Source organism: Zymoseptoria tritici, chromosome 8 (assembly GCF_000219625.1).
Source record: "Zymoseptoria tritici IPO323 chromosome 8, whole genome shotgun sequence".
In the NCBI taxonomy this organism is placed as follows: Eukaryota; Fungi; Ascomycota; class Dothideomycetes; order Mycosphaerellales; family Mycosphaerellaceae; genus Zymoseptoria; species Zymoseptoria tritici.
Genome location: NC_018211.1, coordinates 1342285 through 1360658, shown reverse-complemented (window position 1 = coordinate 1360658; position 18374 = coordinate 1342285). Strand labels below are relative to the sequence as shown.

The following is an 18374-nucleotide window of genomic DNA, read 5'->3' as shown; positions in this document are numbered from 1 at the left end:
ACGATGCCTCGGAAGAACTTCAGAACAACGCATTCTGCTGCTTCGAGATTGAACAGCAACACCAATCACGCGTGCCTGCTCTTTCTCCAATGTGGAGTTCACAAATGCGGCTTCTTCTATGGCATGCGTGCTTGCCTCAAATGCAGGGCACAATTTGGCACTTGCTCGCGACGGGAGGGGCTCTGTAAAGGCAGCAACGAGAGGGTGAAAAGCATGAACCAGAAGTCCCTCCACGGACCAACATTCCACACTCCAGTGTTCACCAACTTAATACCTCACCTGCAGCGAGTGCTGACCTATTCTTACCGGCAATATGGCTTCCCAGGTACATCACACTCGATCATGATCAAATGGTTTTGTGCTAACTTCCTGCAGTCCACAAACCTCGAAGACGTCGCGGACTTCCTCCTCTCCAAGGTCGACATCCAGGTCTCTGGCGCATGCAGTGTATCTCGAACCCAGCCCATCGAGTGCTACTATCCATTTCATCGACCTTACAGCGCCCACGGATCGAAGAAACATGCACCTATCGATATGTGTATGGAGGCCATCGTGCCAGGAGGTGTTCCGCGCCCGGTCGAAAGCGCTGCTGCGAAAGATGGATACGCTCTGGTCTACGACCGCGATATTGTCACTACCTGGCGTTTACCGAATGTCATGGCTGCCTACGAAGTGTTCTTCTAGGAAAAGACCTTCGAGAATGCGCTTGGACAAGAGACGATGTTAATTGTGCTCGAGGCTTTCATGGATGGATACCCGGATATTCGTACACGCTGCCCTTGGATTTGTTGTACTTGACAGCCTTGCTGACATAGGCTTCAGTTGATGACAACACTCAAGACGTTCTTCACCGCTTTCACGAATTTCTTGACGGCCTGGGAACGCAGATGCTCACAATCACAGTCACGAGTATCGTCAGGGACATGATCGAAAGTTACGGTTCCATCCGAGATACATTGACAGCCTTTTACACTTTCGAGAACCCAAATCTGTTTGAAGCGCTGAAGGAGTTCGTGCTCACTCGCGAATGCTGGCACTACCCTCGGAAACAGGAGCCCGCACTCGAGGTCACATTCTCGGTGACCAGGCTTCGTTCAGTCCGCGCGCGTGGTTCAGGTGGCCGAGACATGGTCTTCAACTTACACTACAGCTCGAATCCACCCACCCTTGGATTTCACGGGCTTCAAAATGTCGTGAGCGAGAGCAAAGAATTCATCCTCAAGCCAACAGTCCGTTCCGCACGTCCATTCTCGGAGCTCAGCATGGTAGACGTGGATTACTTTGTCGGCCCATCCCGCGACTGGCTGGAATGGGATCCCACCAACACCTGCTTTCGCGGCAGAGTGCCTCCCGGAATTGCGTCTGTGGCTGGCGTGCAGCGTCAAGATGCGTACACCATGCCGCTCGAGATCACGGCTTCTATCACCAAGGTCTTCCCTGGCGGCATTCGATACGAAAATGTCATACGCTGTGCTTTACCGCTCACCGTCAAGCGGCGACCGGATGACTGTGGACCGTGCTACGGACGTGCCGGCGTTCCATCTCCTATGAAGTCGCTGTTCTCCATTCCCGGTCTTGTACTGCCACCACCCATGAATGTGGAAGTCCGCATGATGAGGGACTTCACTCTGCATAGTGAGACTGATCAGCATGCTCCGGGACCATCCACCAGCAAGCGCCCGACAACGCCTCGAGTACCACGCACTAGAGTGAAGGCGAAGATCCCGCTCGGCCCCAGAGAGCCGAATGTGGGCGACGAGCCACGTGAGATGGGCTCTACACATGTCGACAAGTCTGGTGATCTCGCATCTGATTCAGACAGCGGTACGCCCGAGCCGACTCCGAAAGCTGTGAATATCCATCTCTCGCCCGAGCATCCTCGTCCGACTGCACATTCCGCCAAGCGTCGCTTCTCCTCGGAAGACATTTGCAGGAGTGCTCCGCGGCGGAAAAAGGGCATCGTGGCCCTTCCTTCGCAACCAGCTCTGAGCAACTTCGAAGACACCGCCATATTGCCAGAAGATCCGGTGATTCGATCTGCCGCTAAGGACGCCCCAGATACCGTTGCCTCCCTGCGCTATCTGCACAACTGCGTTGACAAAGTCTTCGCTAAGGCTGGAGCCGCGGAATGGAACGAGTTCTATCGTCACATACAACGTTTCCTTCCGTCACACTTCGACACGCCAAGCAAGCTGCCGTCAACTTCCGCTGAGCGTGCGCCGACTCCACCCCCTCATAAGTTCGATCCGAAGTGCAAGGTGGTTGGTGACAACCCTATCGACGAGGAGTTTGCTCCACGGTCGCGATCGTCATCCCATGTCGACAGCGTACGACGCGGCCAGACGCCTTCGCCGAGCAGAGACGAAGTAGAGCCTGTCAATGTGGAACAGTGGCAGAGGGAAATCCAGCGTAACTTCGAGGAGTTCAAGGAGCACAAGAGGGACTTCAGTGAGGGTATTGATACCAAGATGGCGGATGCTGAAGCTTGGAGTGAGTCGGAGCTGATCCTGCCAGAGTAGAGTAAAAGCCGCCGTGGTGGGTATAAGCGTCCGACTTGGGAGACGACTAGACTAATTGGTCTCTGTGCTTTGCAATGCGAGTTTGGTGTCAGCTGAGGCAGTCTCATGTATTGTTCCTTGGGCATTTGCAACTGCGTGTAGGGTGCACGAACGCACGCCCTTCTACATCTTGTGCAAGTTTAGCTCACCAACGTCCAAGCCTACTGCACTGCCAACAGATCTGCTTAAATCTGCAACAGTTTAAATGTTCACGATGTATCAGATCGCATGCTGTTTAACACAGCTATAGCACAACATTGGCCTGTCATAACAAGCACAACCCCACGAGACAGCGCTTCTACAACGCTTGAAGCGTGTACATGTGCCTACCACGCGCAAAGAATGTTCACAGCAGCGCGATGACCATTTCCAACCAATTTCTCGTCGATATCGGCACTCACCATCTCGCCTTGTACACTCACGGACCGAAGCCCACCAGCACCTCGGACCCTGTGGTACTATTCGTGCAAGGCGTAGGGTGCTCGAGCCTAGGCTGGACAGCCGTAACTCGACGACTTCCTTCGACGCTACGCAGCTATACCTACGATCTCTCCGGTTTTACAAATTCCGAGCGCTCGCCGCTGCCACCGACTGCTGAGAATGCGGCATTGGATCTCTCTTCCTGATTGAAAAGGCTCATATCTCAAATCCTACGATTCTAGTGGGACACTCCTGGGCCGGCGTCATCATTCATGGATTCATCGCTCGAGGCATCAGCAATGTGCAGCGCATCGCGGGAGTCGTATTCGTCGATGCCAACCATGAGACTGCGCCGCTGGTCCTGGATGTCAATGACCCGGTTCTCCGGCCCAGGTCTTCAACGGAATTGACTTTTACACCGCTGTAGGCTTGAATGAAGAGCATAGGATGGAGAACCACGACTGGGATGCCCTCCGAGCTGATGAGTCGACGTGTATGTGGCGGGCAGTCGCGGCGAAAAGAAGACGACGAGTATGCGTCTAGCTTCCCGAGGCTGAGAGAAAAGAATTTGAGCGAGGACATGCCGCTGCTGAGAGACAAACCTGTGTATGGGATAGGAGGTACGCGCAGTCGTGACTGGAAAAGGATGTACAATGCAGCGGTGCTTAAAGGGAATGGAGCGCCGGAGCAAAGGAGGCATGTCGAAGAGATGATCCGCACGGCAGACGAGAAGAATGAGTGCCTAATGAAAGAGCTGGCCAAGGTTTCGACCAGGAGCAGGGTCGTCTTTGCCCGTGAGAGTGGCCATTTCGTGCAGCTGACGCAGCCGGAGATCGTTGTCGACGGAGTCAGATGGGTGTTGGAGAATACGGAGGTGTAGCTTGTGACGAAGCACAGCCACGCTTCACGCCACAGTGTTTTCGTCATGCAGAATAACCGCGCTTTCAAACCACAACGTCTTTGCTACAAACAAACCTACAGCAAACATCCAAGAATCCAAGACAACAGCTAGGATAACCTGCACCTAAGAAGCAGCTCCATTCAAAATCGACATCTGGCTACGCTTTCAAGAATAGCAAACTCAAGGCCAGACCGCCAAGCAACCGACTCCTCAGACGCCGAAATGATCTCAACCATACTCCTCGTGATCATCACAATCTTCCGTATGCCGCAAGCTAGAACTCAACCCATATGCCATCAGAACTAACAAGTGATTCAGTACCTCCCATCGGAGTATACCTCGTGGCCGGCTGCGGCGCAGACCTGCTCATCAACATCTGTCTCACGCTCCTCGGATACTTCCCTGGCCACATTCACGCTTTCTACATCGAGTACGTCTACTACAAGCGGAAGGAGGAAGCCCAGCAGGGCATTATCGCCGACGGTCCAGCTCCAGGCGTGTACTCGGATAATGTCCAGACTGGAGGGCAGAGCTACGGCACTTTGGGGCGGGTTTGAATGATTGCTGGGTGGCGTGGGGGGCGACAGGCGTTTCGTCGCCATGGGGCTATCAAGGCTGTTCTATGTTCTGAAATGCGATGGCCTTGGGCGAAGTCCTATGCTCGTTGGGTAGGTGAGGGCGTACTTTCCAGGCTATCCGCTCGACGGCCGGCATGGCGACCGAGCAAACAGATGCGGCGCTCTTTCGTGATCAGTGCTGTGTTTCCTTAACCTTGAAAATAATGTAGCATATCCAACTCGCCTTCGTCAAGGAGGAGCCGCAACTTTCACATGAAATGACGTAACGTTGCTTTCGCATCTTAGGCCAAGACCTTAAAGTGAATCTCAGATCGCCGACTTGCTGCGCTACTAGCGACATGGCCACCACGTGATAATCACTCCCAACCATGGCTCAACCATCATCAGCAGCTCGACCCAAACGAGCCGGCGAAGACTTCGCCCGCAGCCACGACAACACGTCCAAGAAGCCTCGCTTCGACTACCGCAACCCAAGCACACTCGCAGCCGATGCGCCGGAAGATGACCTGATCCTCGACGCCGACGTGATTGGCAAATCAGGAACGCAAACCAAACGCAATGCGGTCAACATTGATGGCTACGAATCCGATTCCGATAATGACAATTTCAATGCGCGAGCGGCGGAACGTGAGCGGAGGAAGCAGGGCGAAGCGAAAAGTAAAGACGAGGAGGACGATGACATGTTTGCGGACTTGGAGGAGGATATGCAAGGTACTGCGGATGGTGATGATGACGAAGATGAGAGCCGGAGGAAGAAGAAGGATGTCCGATTTCTGGACCAAGACGAGATTGAGGGACAAGTGATGAATAGCACGTCTGGAGGAAAAGTCGAGGTAGATTTGTCTATGGGTACAAAGGGAAAGCAGAAGGCTGCAGAAGAGGACGACTCCGAGTCTTCGGGCGGAGAGGAAGAACGTGATCGGCTACCGGACGAGATTGAAGAGGAGGATGCGGCGGAGCTAGGAGCTGGTGGAAAGAAGAAGCACGCGCCAAGGTTAGATGCGTTCAATCTGAAGGGAGAAGAAGAAGAGGGCAAATACGACGAGTCTGGCAATTTCGTGCGAAAAGCTATGGACCCGGACTCGATCAATGATAATTGGCTGGATGGGTTGAGTAAGAAGGACATGAAGAAGGCGAAAGAGGCGCAGGAGAAGAGGGAGGAGGATCGGAGACGGAAAGCTATCGAGGATGATGCTGTATTGACGAGTGACATTCTGTCCACTTTGATCTCGCATCTGGACACAGGCGAGACACCATTAGAAGCACTACAGCGGTTGAACAAGCACAAGCCCAAGGAGACCAAAGTCCCCAAGTGGAAGAAGAAGAAGCAACAAAAAGACGCTATGGACATTGACGATGCACCGGCCACTGGCGACAGTCAGTCGGATCCCGCCGAGGAGGCACGAAGAAAGCTCGTAGAGAGCATCACGGGAGCGGCAGATGCTTTGTACTCTCGAGGCCAACTCGAGATATACGAAGCTGAACGCGAAGTGCTTATGCGACAATATCGCCGCGAGACCGGGGACGATTGGCGCGCTCCTGCTACTACGAACGGTTCCGCGGACGACACGAGTACGTGGGAATATAGGTGGAGTGATGGCAGAGATGGCGGTACGATCAACGGACCGTATGACGGGCCAACTATGAGTGCTTGGAATGATGCCGGATACTTCGGTGAAGGAGTGGAGTTTCGGAAAGTCGGAGAACCGGAGTGGGATTCAGTCCTTAGCGTTGGCTAGACATGAGCAGATTATACTGGTCGAAGGTATGTACAAAGGATCAAAGACAAATTGACTGTCCTGCATCTGGACAGTCCACCGAGCGAGAGGCCGAGCAAGTGTATCCGAAGCTCATCGCCATGCACGAGCGTACACTATCGGTCAACGCGTTTTCTTTGCGCCTCATCACAGCTGGAACAGCAGTCCTGCAGCGCAAGCCCACGTCACATGATGGCGAACTCATGCGCGGGCGGCCCGCAAAGAGGTAAGGTAGATTATCTGGATCGTTCCGACTCGTCGGTTATCAGGGTGTGTGTGTGTGAGTGGAGAAGTCAGACGCAAAACTTGTCCTTCTGACCAAGTGCAGGAACATTTTCGTGGGCTTTGTTCTCATGCAGGGCGGGAACGTCGATTCTCGGACGAGGCCGAGACAGACCCTCGTTGACAGGCTGTCGAAGCATCTCGCCGTTGTGCCACATGATCCGGCACAGCGGTGCTATGCTCCGAGAGGAAAGGAAAGAACGCGGCACAAGAAAGAAGCATCACACTCTGAGTCCTTTCGTTTTTGTGCTCTTCGCTTTGATGCCTGATCATCGCACAGGGTGTCGATGCGGTGCATGAACTGCAGTACAACGACATGAGGCTTCCACAACTTCCACGCCGTTTCTCAGGATGTAACGAGGAGCTTCAGCCGGGTGCATGATGCATATGCAGCAAACACCGGAAGTCATCTCCAAGTCTCGCGTTCGCTATTGAGTCGTTCGAGTGCAGACCTAACCACACTGGACGGCTTGGATGGTCGGTTCGCCAGTAATGAAGTCGTTTGATGAGATCAAAGAGCCGATGACAGAGTCTCCCTAGCAAACCTTGACGTCCCAGTGCCGTGGATGGCGGCGGGCCGAGCACGTGCGAAGTGATGATCATCGTCCGCCGAATGTTCCAAGGTTGTTGAAATGCCGGACGTGCCAGAAGTCGAGGTTGTCTTTGGTCGTTGGTGCTCGACTGGCTGCGGTGCATTTCCGATTTCCTCTTGATCATGCATGCGACCGAGAGTAGTGGCTGCAGCATACGTGCACAGTGTGGATGGAAAAGCTGAGGCGACAATTGGACGTGTTTCAGCACCGCCGTCTGCTGGAAATTCTCTCCTTTTGCACTACAGTTGGATTGTTCATCTCCCAACTCGAAGGATGCTGGCCTAAAGGTAGCTCTACTTTCCGTCGCGGCAACGCGACGGGTGCATCATGCATGTATCCCTTCCTCTAGTCCACCATCCTGGTTTCCTTCGGCAGAGCCTCCAAGATTCCATGACCTAGTAAGTCGCAGCTTTTGGTGGCGACCACTTCTCGATGCTTGCGCCGGTCTGATTGGAGGCAGTGTTGCTGCATTCCCAGCGCCGTCTTGCGAGCTCGAATATGGACGATCGCGGTGGCTGACGTGCGTATGCGCATAAGACGGGAAGCGAGCAGGTCCGCGTCAACATCGGAGAGAATTGAACCACTCCTTGTCAAGTGTAGATCTGAATTGCACCGTCGTCATGGTGGTTGTCGCGGGGCATGGTCTTCCGTCCCCGGACAAGGCCAAATTGCTTGTCATGAACCATGAATATGGTCAGTCAGAAGCGAGATCGATGTTACCGACGACGACGCAGGAGGAGCCCTACTTCACGGCAGCTCTGATGTGCACTCCACGCAGTAAGAAGCCGTCCGCATCGCAAAAGGCTGCATCGGGCAATGCGCAATAGTTTCAATGCTCCAAGAGCCCCTATATTGCGAAGATTGGTTCATGCTCCATAGGTAATTTGGTCTTGCTCGTCTTCGATGCAGGGTTCTCTGCTCATCAGGAGACGTGTGACGCTGTTCCTCTCCCAGAGCGCAACTTTGGCCTCTCCTGGCGTGCTCCATTTGGCCTACTGTACGCAGAAAACCCTGCATCGATTGTGTGTGTGTGTGTGTACTTGCATATTCTATGTGCGTGATGCTCTTCCTCTCTCCTCCTCATCAATCATCTCCCATCCCACCGGCGAATCCTGCGTTTCTCTCTCCCGCTGTACTGGAGATTGTACCCCAGTCTTGCGCAGCCTGTGACAGATTTTACCCCGGTCCCGTCTCGACTTTGTCACCCTCACACAACATCATCGTCGACCTCCACCACTTCACGCCAAACAACCCACTCCCTGTCAATCCTCCACCCCCGACTAGCCTGTGGAGCGCTACGAATTTTTTCCATCCGACGCTTCCTTGCGCTGCCACTGCTGCACCGGCGCCTTAGCAACAGACCGCTCGTTGCGTTGCATCCCACTCCCGGTCATTTGGTTGCAACGGCCAGCATCTATACCCTACCTTGCCAACCGAGCCTTCACGCGAAGTCACGGGAATTTGGTCTCCTAACATTTCTCCGCCCAGGCTACTGCACCTACACCACCGCTCCGCCGACCATCTCTATCGCCCGCGAGCTCTCTGCCCCGCCGTCGCCATACACTGGTCCGCTAATTGTTGCGCTACACTTTGGCTTGGCGTCAGTGCGAACAACGGGCCCATCACCCAGCCCACGAAGGCTTTTCTCCGGTTCGCAACTCCGCCCAGCCGCGTCTGCGGTCATGAACAACCACAACTATAACGACATGTATTATGACAATAACGCCAACCGCTCGCCGACGTCGCAGCGCCAACAGTCCCTTCATCGCCAGTCCTCGCGACAGCAATTCGAGCCTGCGTACGGCCACCTACCGTCCGGCCTATACACGGCCGAAGATCACGCCGCGAGCTACAACGGCAACAGGTTCACTGATATGAGGAATGCTACTGTCAGTGGCTATGCCAATGGGTATGACATGGGTGGACAATCGTGGAATGCCGGCGCCTTTGGTCAGAACAACACCCTGAACGGACTGAGCAATGGAGGAAGCATGAGGAAACCACCCTCTCGAGCAGGTCGAGCTGGTCTGCCAACTGTGAGTCGCGAGAGGTTTTCCTTGGGCAATTCCACGTCGACGATGCTAACACCTCCACAGGGATGGATGGACCAAGCTCCACCGATGCCGCTGAATCCATACGCCGGTGGATACGGCCGACACGACATGAGCTCAGAGCCAGACGAAGACCTCATCCCGACCGCAATCGTGATCAAGAACATTCCATTCGCCATAAAGAAAGAGCAGCTTGTGGGTATCATGACCGAGATGGGCCTGCCATTACCGTACGCGTTTAACTACCACTTCGATAATGGCGTGTTCCGTGGTCTCGCTTTTGCCAATTTCACGAACCCGGACGAGACCGCTGCAGTGATCGACTCGATGAACCATTTCGAACTCAACGGAAGAAAACTACGAGTGGAATACAAGAAGATGCTGCCCGCGCAAGAGCGTGAGAGGATTGAGAGGGAGAAGAGAGAGCGCCGTGGACAACTTGAGGAGCAGCACCGGCCGATACCTGCTCACGCACTGCAGACACAGCCCTCGGTATCATCGCTGTCATCTCGCGTCTTGGCGGGTTCGCCGTCTCCAGTTTCGGCACGCAACCCTCAGATGGGAGCTTCGTTTCCTCCAGCGGATGCAGGTGTCGAAGTCGATCTCAACGACCCACAGGCTCTGCAGCACTACTCGAAGCTGCTGCTTTTCAAGGAGGATCCGTCGCGTGATCTGCTCGTGTTCGCTCCGTCGCTCTCCCCTCCCGAGAGGAGAATTGTGCACACGCTCGCACATCACATGGGTCTCGGCCACATTTCCAAGGGCGAGTCCGACCATAGAGCGGTCCATGTGTACAAGGAGAGTCGTCGCCTTAGCCCGCCCATGCCTACCTTTCCTCATCTTCAAGCCGACAACCGCCGCGCTTTGAACCGCGCCGCGACCACCGACTTCAGCGACGTGCGCGCCAATGAGCAGTACTACGCCGGGACGAACTTGCGTCATCAAGCTTCTGGGTATCTTGGCGGCTACAACGACGGAGCAGGCCTCGCAGCTGCCAGTAACCTTCGATCTGCCAAGTCATTCGCAGATCTAAGATCTTACACTCCTTCACCAGTTCCGTCTACTGCGAGCTTCCCAGCTGCACTGAGCCACAATGTTGCGCGTCTCCAAGAGTTCGGCAGAGAGAACGCTCAGTCGACCACGCCAACTCTGATGACTCCCGCGAATGGTATGGGCGAGCGTAACGACCCCTCGAACAACATCATCAATGGCCTTGGCAACATGTCGCTCAACTCAGGCTTCGCCGGCAGCCCACGCGGTCTCCGTGGCTTCCCATCGTGGGATCGCGAGACTCCAGGCGCCATCGGTAGCAACAGATCTTTCAGCACCAACTTTGAAGACCGTTCTCAACCCCGCCAGGGCGGACCTGAGCGTCAGCCTCGCGGTCCACTTCCGGAGCGCGGCGCCGGATTCCCGCGCCGCCAAAACGGCCACACCCACCGCAACAGCGATGAACTGTCCCAGCGAAGCAGCGCCGCCGAGATCACTGTCGAGCACTAGGAGCCCTCGCAACTGCTCTCGTCCTACAGCTCCCGTCGGCAACTGCACGAACGATACCAAAGACATCCTCACGCTTTGAAGCATGACTTTTACGATACCGTCCGACAACGAAGCATTAATTAGCATCCCACCATAAATATTCTGTCGAGCGGTACGCGAGTGTCAATTTCTCCGTCTTTGGCGAGATGATGCCCGCCAATCCGCTTGACAACGAAACTGATGATCGGACGACCGATACGACGAAAAGAAAGAGTAGAGAAGAACTTACTGGAGCTCACTGCCCACCATGACCGACCCGAGGATCGACCGACATCCTCAATGTATCAAACAACACCCACGAATGAAGAGCAAGAGCTGGGAATCTCGACCGATGGCCCGCCGATGATCACGCGTGCACGCATGCATGCCTTGCGTTGTCGCAATCACGTTTGACGAAGTGCGTTTCTGCATGAACCTCACACAACACCCAATATCACGGAGGAAGAAAGGGAAGCAGACACCGAGACTGATGGCAACCATCGCCACTCGTCCGGACCGATTCTCTATCCCTTGCTCTCCACCTGCAATGGTGGCTAATAAATCGGCCTCTGGTTGACACTTTTGTTTTTGCTTTTGCTGTATCTTGTATGTTTAACTATCTGCTGTCGTGCTTGTGTGTTCAACGGGCATCTTTGGACGGAGTATGTCGGCGTTTGCTGGCTTGGGGATTTGTCTTCCTATTTCGACGCGGCAAGGAAGACGCGCGAGAGAACACGCACATGAGAATTGGACAGCACCGAATGAAGGATGAAAGAATGAAAATGTTTCACGCAGTCATCGCTGAGAACATTCGTGAATGCTTGCCCTGTTTGCTTGCCTACTTGCCGGCGCTCAATGCTGCATTTCACTCGCTTCACGTCTTGAAGATGATTGATGTTTTCCTTTTGGTGGTTCGACAGGGTGTACTTGAGAATGTCTCGACATGCTAAATCAGTACTAGGTACTTGCTTGTTTATTCCAGCTTGCGTGCGTCGATGTGCTCTCGCAGCCTGCTCCACAACGACATGCTATCGAGTTGTAGTGCTGAGTATGGATATCTCAAAACTCGGGCCCACAAGAGGCATAAAGAGCTCCCATCGGTTGCTTCGTTCCCCGAAAGCTGTGGCAGATTGGCTCCCACTCGGGTATGAGAGAGCTGTGCTTTGATACATACTCTTCTCAAATTGTGATACAGCATATCTACAAGCTGAATCTGGTCCGGACCTTCTCATCATGTGCCTTCCACTCCCATTCCTGCCCACTCGCCCTTTGAATACCCTTATCCACTCTCCTCAACTTCATCGTAAACCTCGGCCCCAGCTCCTGCAATCCCGCGCGTATGTCTTCCACGCCTTTCATCAATTTCCCGTCTGTACCCTGTATGCTCTTCTCCGTGCCTTTCTTGTCCCGAAACACGTATCGATGCCGCCGCATGAAGATGTAATCTCTCTGGTTGTGTAGCGTCACGACTTGTCGACCTTGTATTTCTGGATGGGGAGGGAATAGGGACTTGAAGAGATGGGCGGTGACGACTCCGAGAGGGGTGCGAAAGCCGTTGAGAATGAGTTCGGGGTAGTGATTTGTGGGATTCCCATGGCCTGGTATCCGCGCGCCGGGGATCCAGTTGGAGATGCTGAAGTGGAACATGGGACCTGTGGGGAGGTGCACGATGTCGATGCCCTTGGGCTTTTTGAGGTCCTCGTTGAGGATCACGAGGTGGGTGTAGCCGGCGTCTTCGGAGGAGGCGTAGGCTGCGATTTCTCGGACGGAGTATTTGTAGCTGTGGAAGTGGGCGGTTCGGCGGATGTAGTTGGAGTTCGGGAAGAGTTGTGTGAGGAGCTCGGCTTCGTTGTGGAGGGTGGAATTTATTGATGTTGTTATCAGGACTTTTGGTTCTCGTTCGACGTCTTGGAAGAGAGACGGGAACTTTGCTTTTAGAGCTTCGGGTCGTACTGTGAGGTCTGTTGCGGCGGTCGCAGCGGAAGGTGCTTCGCTGGGGGCTCGAGCGGGAGACTGGACCAGCTCGTTGTCCTCGTCTTCGTCCTCGTCTTCCTTCTCTTCTTCCGAGTCCGTGTCAAGCATACTGTCTCTGTCATCCTCCTCGTCTGCCGCTGCACCCTCCACCTCTGCAGGCTCAGCAACATCCTCGACCTCATCATCCACCGCATCGCCTGCAACACTCTCCAGCTTTCTTCGCTTCGGGTCCAGGATGTTGACACTGAGTCCTAACCGCGCATCGCCCTCGTCGCCAGAGTCCACCTCATCCCACACTCGTTTGTTGTCAATCGTCGCAGGCACAAATTTTGCTAATCGTTCCTCTCTCAATCCCGGGTTCTTGTCCTCATGTCTTCTCCGGCGCATTCGATCGTCGCGCTTGACATTTTCCTTCTCTTTCTTCAGCTTAAGCTGGTGTGATTGTCGCTTCAACTTGTTTCCGATCTTGAGGGGATTCCGGTGCGCCATGATTGCCGTATGTATGTCGATGCGACGGAGAAGGAATGAATCGAGAAAGTCCGAAACTTTCTAGATCTTCTCCGACTCTCTGTCGATCTCGAACTTTTTACCCTGCCAAGATTGAAGGAAAGCTGTTACATCCACGAAACAATCGCATAATCTAAAGAGTACACACTCACGCCTCTCCCTCGTCTGCGCGGAATATCGACTGCGTTCAAAGGAAGAAGAGCATCCGGACCACCGCGCCTCCGCTTCACTACAACCGCTCATCGACGGCGATATCAGAACACCTTGACTCATTTGACATTGTTGAATGCGTTCAGGAATAAGAGTCACGAGTGTTCAGAATCTTACCAGCTTCTGCAAGCTCCACTATCGAAGGGCGACAGAAACATCCTACCAGAGCCGCAACTTCACCTCTTCCGCTGTTTGCCATAAGTTCCAGGTCCCAATTCGCACGAAGAGTAAAGGCACAGCTCCCACCATGGCGACCGACTACAAGACATTGGCTGGTCAGGAGTTTGATCGCGGCGCGTTCGAATCTCTTCTTCGTCGCAAGGTCTTCCTATGGCAGTCTTTCGAACCATATGGCGCCACCAAAGGACTTTTCGACTATGGCCCGCCGCTTGAGACATTGGAGTCAGAGGTCATCAGCATCTGGCGAGACCACTTCATCCGATCGGAGAAGATGATGGCCCTGAAGTGCTCCATGTTGACGCCGTACCAAGTCCTCAAGACATCTGGCCACGTTGATAAATTTGCCGACTTCATGTGCAAGGACCCGAAGACCGGCGAAATTCTCCGCACAGATCATTTGATCAAGGATGTCATTGAGACGAGGCTGAAGGGTGATCGCGAAGCTCGCGGCGAGAATGTCAGCGACGAGCCAGAAGACCCGAAGAAGAAGAAGAAGGCTTCCAAGGTCGCGAAGACAGCTGTCAAGCTGGAGGAGAGCGTCAAGAAGGAGTACGAGCACCTTCTTGCCACCCTCGACGACTGCACTGGTGAGGATATGGGAGCTTTGATCAAGAAGCACGATATCCGAAACCCAATCTCTGGCAACGAGGTCGAGCCTCCTGTTTCCGTCAACCTGATGTTCCAGACTCAAATTGGCGCTTCTGGAAAGGAGCCTGCTTTCCTCCGACCAGAGACCGCCCAAGGCCAATTCCTCTCATTCCAAAAGCTCCTCGAGTACAGTGACGGACAATTGCCATTCGCCTCTGCCTCCATCGGCTACTCCTTCCGTAACGAGCTCTCTCCACGCTCCGGTCTGCTGCGAGTACGTGAATTCCTCATGGCTGAAATCGAGCACTTTGTCGACCCGCAGAGCGGCAAGGAGCACCCTAAGTTCCACACAGTCAAGGACGTCAAGCTCCCACTTCTGTCTCGTGATGTTCAGCAGGCTGGAGGCTCTACACCGGTCAACGTGACGATCGGTGAGGCGGTCTCAACCACACTCGTCGACAACGAGACCCTCGGCTTCTTCATTGTCCGCATCTACCAGTTCATGCAGAAAATCGGCATCGACATGGGCAAGCTGCGCTTTAGACAGCACATGGCGAATGAAATGGCTCATTACGCTGCCGACTGCTGGGATTGTGAGCTGCTTACCTCCTACGGCTGGGTGGAGTGTGTTGGATGTGCTGACCGCAGCGCGTACGATCTCAGTGTGCACATGAAGGCTACCGGGGTGCCTCTTCAAGTTCGGGAGCCATTGAAGGAGCCCAAGCGGGTTGAGGAATTCGTGGCGCAACTTGACAAGAAGAAGTCGGGACCAAAGTTCAAGAAAGACGCTGGAAAGGTGCAAGCTGCTCTTGATGCCTTGACACAAGACATCAAGGAGAAGCTCAGCATCAGCATGCAGCAAGACGGCAAGGTTGAGATTGAAGTACCTGACATGGGCAAGGTCGATCTGGAGAAGGACATTGTCACGATTCAGAAGGAGGTTCGCACAGAGACGATGAGGGAGTACATTCCCAATGTTATTGAACCTTCATTCGGTATTGGTCGCATTCTATACAGCTTGATGGAGCACGTCTACTGGACGAGAGAGGGCGATGCCGCTCGATCGGTAGGCACCCGCGCAGACATCTAGAAGTCTGAACACATTGCTAACTCTTCTCAGGTCATGTCCTTCAAGCCGACCGTGGCACCCGTCAAAGTCCTCGTCGTCCCACTTCAAAAGGATGTGCGCTTCGCCGATCTCTTGCAAACACTCGAGCACCGTCTCGATGACGACCAGCTCTCCTTCAAGGTCGACCAGTCCGGCGTCAGCATCGGCAAGCGCTACTCCCGCAACGACGAGCTCGGAATCCCCTTCGGCATCACGATCGACTACCAGAGTCTGGAAGACAACACTTTCACGCTCCGCGATCGTGATACGTGCAAGCAGGTTCGTGCTAGCCTTGATCAAATCCTCGAGGCTGTGAGCAAGATGGTCAAGGGTAAGGAGGCGTGGAGCGAGGTGCAGAAGCGTCTGCCGGCATTCGAGGGCAAGGAGGAGGAGAAGGAGTAGAATCTGCGATAAAGTGATGATTCCGCTTGAGTAGGCCGCGGCGCCTGAAACGACGTCGCTAGGATTCGTGATTGGCCGATCGGCACGTGTGAACGACATGTTGTCAGCTGCATTCTGCAGACGTCTGGGCATCGATGCCGTCAAGTCCGTCGCGATCAAACGACGGTAGCGAGCACACGAGACATCTGTTCAGTTCTGTAGATGCGGTGTAGATAGCCTTAGCGAAGACAACGCATCGGAACGGAGTTGCCGACGGCTCGCGCTGTTCATGCAGGCTTTCCGCCAGCTCATCGCTCTCTTCCGATCCCGCCGACCCCAGTCGAGCAGGGTCGAGTTATTTGCGTTCGCTGCAAAGAGTCTTGCTTGAAGATTGAGGCTATGAAATTGCTTGTTCATGGCCATGGGGTTGAGCATCGAAACCTGTCGTATGCTTGCGAGGTTGGGCAAAGTGCATGCAATACAATCGTCGGTATTTAACGAGGCAGGTACGTACCTCCATGTGAGTATGTGGGAAGCGTGGGATCTGGACTGCATGGCGTAGACATGCGGCGGCGTTACCTACTCTCAGATCATGACCGACATACGTATTCGCTTGTTGCATGCCCGTCTAGTATGCTCGTGCCTACGCACTCGCATTTTTCTCTTCCATCTCCTTCGTTCTGTTCCAGTCGTACAATATTCATTCTCAACATCTTATCGATACCGACACCGGGCGCACCGGCCCATCCCGACCGTCGCGCTGACTACTCAACCTTCGCACGTCCAATCTTCATAGTCCGCCTGTGGCCGATTGGCCTCAATCACTACTCAGGGCACGTATCATTGGCCAACGAGAGCCTTGCCAGATCCAAGAAACGTAATTCGTCGACGGCCATCGCAGAGGTAAGTCGAGTGTTCCCCGGGAGAAAAGACGCCTTTGTTTGTTGATGAACTGTCGTCACATCCAAAGCACGCCGCCATCATGTCTTACCGCTGTCCTGTGCCAGTCCGCGCGGGAACAAGCAACATGAGAAGACGACGCGTAGATGGAGCGTTCGACTGCTATCAATATCATCCAGACTAACAACGATTCAACAGTATAGGAGCATAGTTCTACGCGTACCAGACAATCGCAAAGCACCTTGATTACCGTCGCCATATTTTCACGACGCCTCGGACTGCCGTCACCGCTTCTTCGAACGCGCGCGAACTACTCACCGACTCGTCCTCAACCCCGCGCGCGCATTGAGGCTCTTCCGTCAATCGCATTGAAGCTTCATCCTTGAGCGCATTGCTGTCGCACAGATCACATTACAATGCAAGCGCCGTACGGCATTCCACCGCCCGGTCCACCGGCGGCTGCTGCGCCGAAGAAGTACGATGGGAAGAATGGCGCGCCGCTGTACGATCACAATCATGGAGGACATTATGGTGCCAGCGCAGGCATTGCGGCTGCTGGACACGCGCCGCCGCCGGAGACATTCACAGGACATTGGGCCAATGTGCGTAGCGAGTGATGGTTTGCAGAAATGAAACATGCGCTGACAATGCGACCACAGGTATCGCAAGGGTTGAACGGACAGTACAGAGACATCCTCAACACCTACTGGCAGAACCAAGTGACAAAGCTGGAGACGGAGGAACACGACTACAAGCTCCATCAACTACCTCTCGCGCGGATAAAGAAAGTGATGAAAGCCGACCCGGAAGTCAAGATGATCAGCGCGGAAGCTCCAATTCTGTTCGCCAAGGGCTGCGACATCTTCATCACAGAACTGACCATGCGTGCGTGGATTCACGCCGAGGAGAACAAGCGAAGGACACTTCAACGGAGCGACATCGCGTCGGCGCTCGCCAAGAGCGACATGTTCGACTTTCTCATCGATATCGTCCCTCGCGAAGATGCGACGCCACAGCACAAGCGACGACCGGAGTACGCACCACAAGGCACATATACGCTTCCAGACCCGTCGCAAGGCGCGCCAGCAGAGGGCGGAGGGATGCAGGCCCAGCCACAGATGCCTCAGGACTTTGGCGGTGTTGATCCTCAACATATGCCGTCGCAGGCTCAATATCAGCAGCAGATGGGTGCATATCCGCCACCGCAGGCGCAGCAACAGTATGGTCAACAGCAAATGTTCGATCCTAACATGTACGCGACGCAGCCTCCGGGATATCCGATGCAACAGATGCAAGGAATGCCACAGCAGCCGGTGAGTTCACTCAAAGCATGAGTGTCCTGGGATCTAGACTAATAATCATAGATGTATCAACCGCCTCCACCACAACAACACGCACAAATGACACAGCAGTACCGACCCGAACAGCAGCAAAGCGGCGTCGAAGACCAAGACGCAGACGGCGAACAAGACTTCGGAGCCAATGGTTAGTTGCCAGTGGCGAAGAGGAAAGGCAGTCGTGGTCGCGGTGGAAAGGCGCGCGGTGAACGCAAGCCAGAGTCGAAGGAGGAGGCGCCTTACTATCTCAATGGCAGAAAAGGCTCGGCTGTGCGTGTGATCGCGGGAGAGGATGTCGTCGTGCAGAGCGTTGGAGAGGATGAGTGATTATTCTCTATTGCGTTCGGAGCAGTGGAACTCCGGCGTGAAATTATGATACCGAGTGCGATACGAATTGTTGATATAGGTGAACAGAACGAACTCTGCTACAGTTTTGCAGCCGACCCCGCTCCTCATGCATCCCGGCAAGCTCCAAAATATTCCGCTCCTTTCTTTGCCTCCTGTCCGTCGCGAGCATCAGATGTCGAGCAT

General features: G+C 54.3%; 8 protein-coding genes across 8 annotated transcripts; 7 read left to right on the top strand and 1 right to left on the bottom strand.

Moving 5' to 3' along the window:
- Window positions 1–313: 313 nt before the first annotated feature.
- On the top strand, window positions 314–2519 carry MYCGRDRAFT_110504 (uncharacterized protein; the record flags this gene model as incomplete). The annotated part of the gene is made up of 3 exons (XM_003850289.1): window positions 314–325; window positions 376–538; window positions 823–2519. 3 exons carry the CDS (start codon window positions 314–316, stop codon window positions 2517–2519), a joined length of 1872 nt encoding a protein of 623 aa, XP_003850337.1.
- Window positions 2520–2917: 398 nt separating this feature from the next.
- MYCGRDRAFT_87212 (uncharacterized protein) lies at window positions 2918–3858 on the top strand (the record flags this gene model as incomplete). The annotated part of the gene is made up of 3 exons (XM_003850290.1): window positions 2918–3113; window positions 3221–3401; window positions 3465–3858. 3 exons carry the CDS (start codon window positions 2918–2920, stop codon window positions 3856–3858), a joined length of 771 nt encoding a protein of 256 aa, XP_003850338.1.
- A 243-nt stretch (window positions 3859–4101) lies between these two features.
- Window positions 4102–4436, top strand: MYCGRDRAFT_46868 (uncharacterized protein; the record flags this gene model as incomplete). Its single annotated transcript, XM_003850291.1, has 2 exons — window positions 4102–4141; window positions 4198–4436. The coding sequence occupies 2 exons, from the start codon at window positions 4102–4104 to the stop codon at window positions 4434–4436; spliced, it is 279 nt and encodes a 92-aa protein (XP_003850339.1).
- A 389-nt stretch (window positions 4437–4825) lies between these two features.
- Window positions 4826–6196, top strand: MYCGRDRAFT_46807 (uncharacterized protein; the record flags this gene model as incomplete). The annotated part of the gene is made up of 1 exon (XM_003850292.1): window positions 4826–6196. The coding sequence occupies one exon, from the start codon at window positions 4826–4828 to the stop codon at window positions 6194–6196; it is 1371 nt and encodes a 456-aa protein (XP_003850340.1).
- Window positions 6197–7709: 1513 nt separating this feature from the next.
- MYCGRDRAFT_110503 (uncharacterized protein) lies at window positions 7710–10640 on the top strand (the record flags this gene model as incomplete). Its single annotated transcript, XM_003850293.1, has 4 exons — window positions 7710–7866; window positions 8044–8115; window positions 8578–9125; window positions 9186–10640. The coding sequence occupies 4 exons, from the start codon at window positions 7710–7712 to the stop codon at window positions 10638–10640; spliced, it is 2232 nt and encodes a 743-aa protein (XP_003850341.1).
- A 1198-nt stretch (window positions 10641–11838) lies between these two features.
- MYCGRDRAFT_110502 (uncharacterized protein) lies at window positions 11839–13121 on the bottom strand (the record flags this gene model as incomplete). The annotated part of the gene is made up of 1 exon (XM_003850026.1): window positions 11839–13121. The coding sequence occupies one exon, from the start codon at window positions 13119–13121 to the stop codon at window positions 11859–11861; it is 1263 nt and encodes a 420-aa protein (XP_003850074.1).
- A 475-nt stretch (window positions 13122–13596) lies between these two features.
- On the top strand, window positions 13597–15627 carry MYCGRDRAFT_95233 (glycine--tRNA ligase; the record flags this gene model as incomplete). Its single annotated transcript, XM_003850294.1, has 2 exons — window positions 13597–15183; window positions 15238–15627. 2 exons carry the CDS (start codon window positions 13597–13599, stop codon window positions 15625–15627), a joined length of 1977 nt encoding a protein of 658 aa, XP_003850342.1.
- Window positions 15628–16441: 814 nt separating this feature from the next.
- MYCGRDRAFT_105508 (uncharacterized protein) lies at window positions 16442–18291 on the top strand (the record flags this gene model as incomplete). The annotated part of the gene is made up of 4 exons (XM_003850295.1): window positions 16442–16509; window positions 16705–17108; window positions 17166–17819; window positions 17871–18291. The coding sequence occupies 3 exons, from the start codon at window positions 16923–16925 to the stop codon at window positions 17994–17996; spliced, it is 966 nt and encodes a 321-aa protein (XP_003850343.1).
- Window positions 18292–18374: the final 83 nt, after the last annotated feature.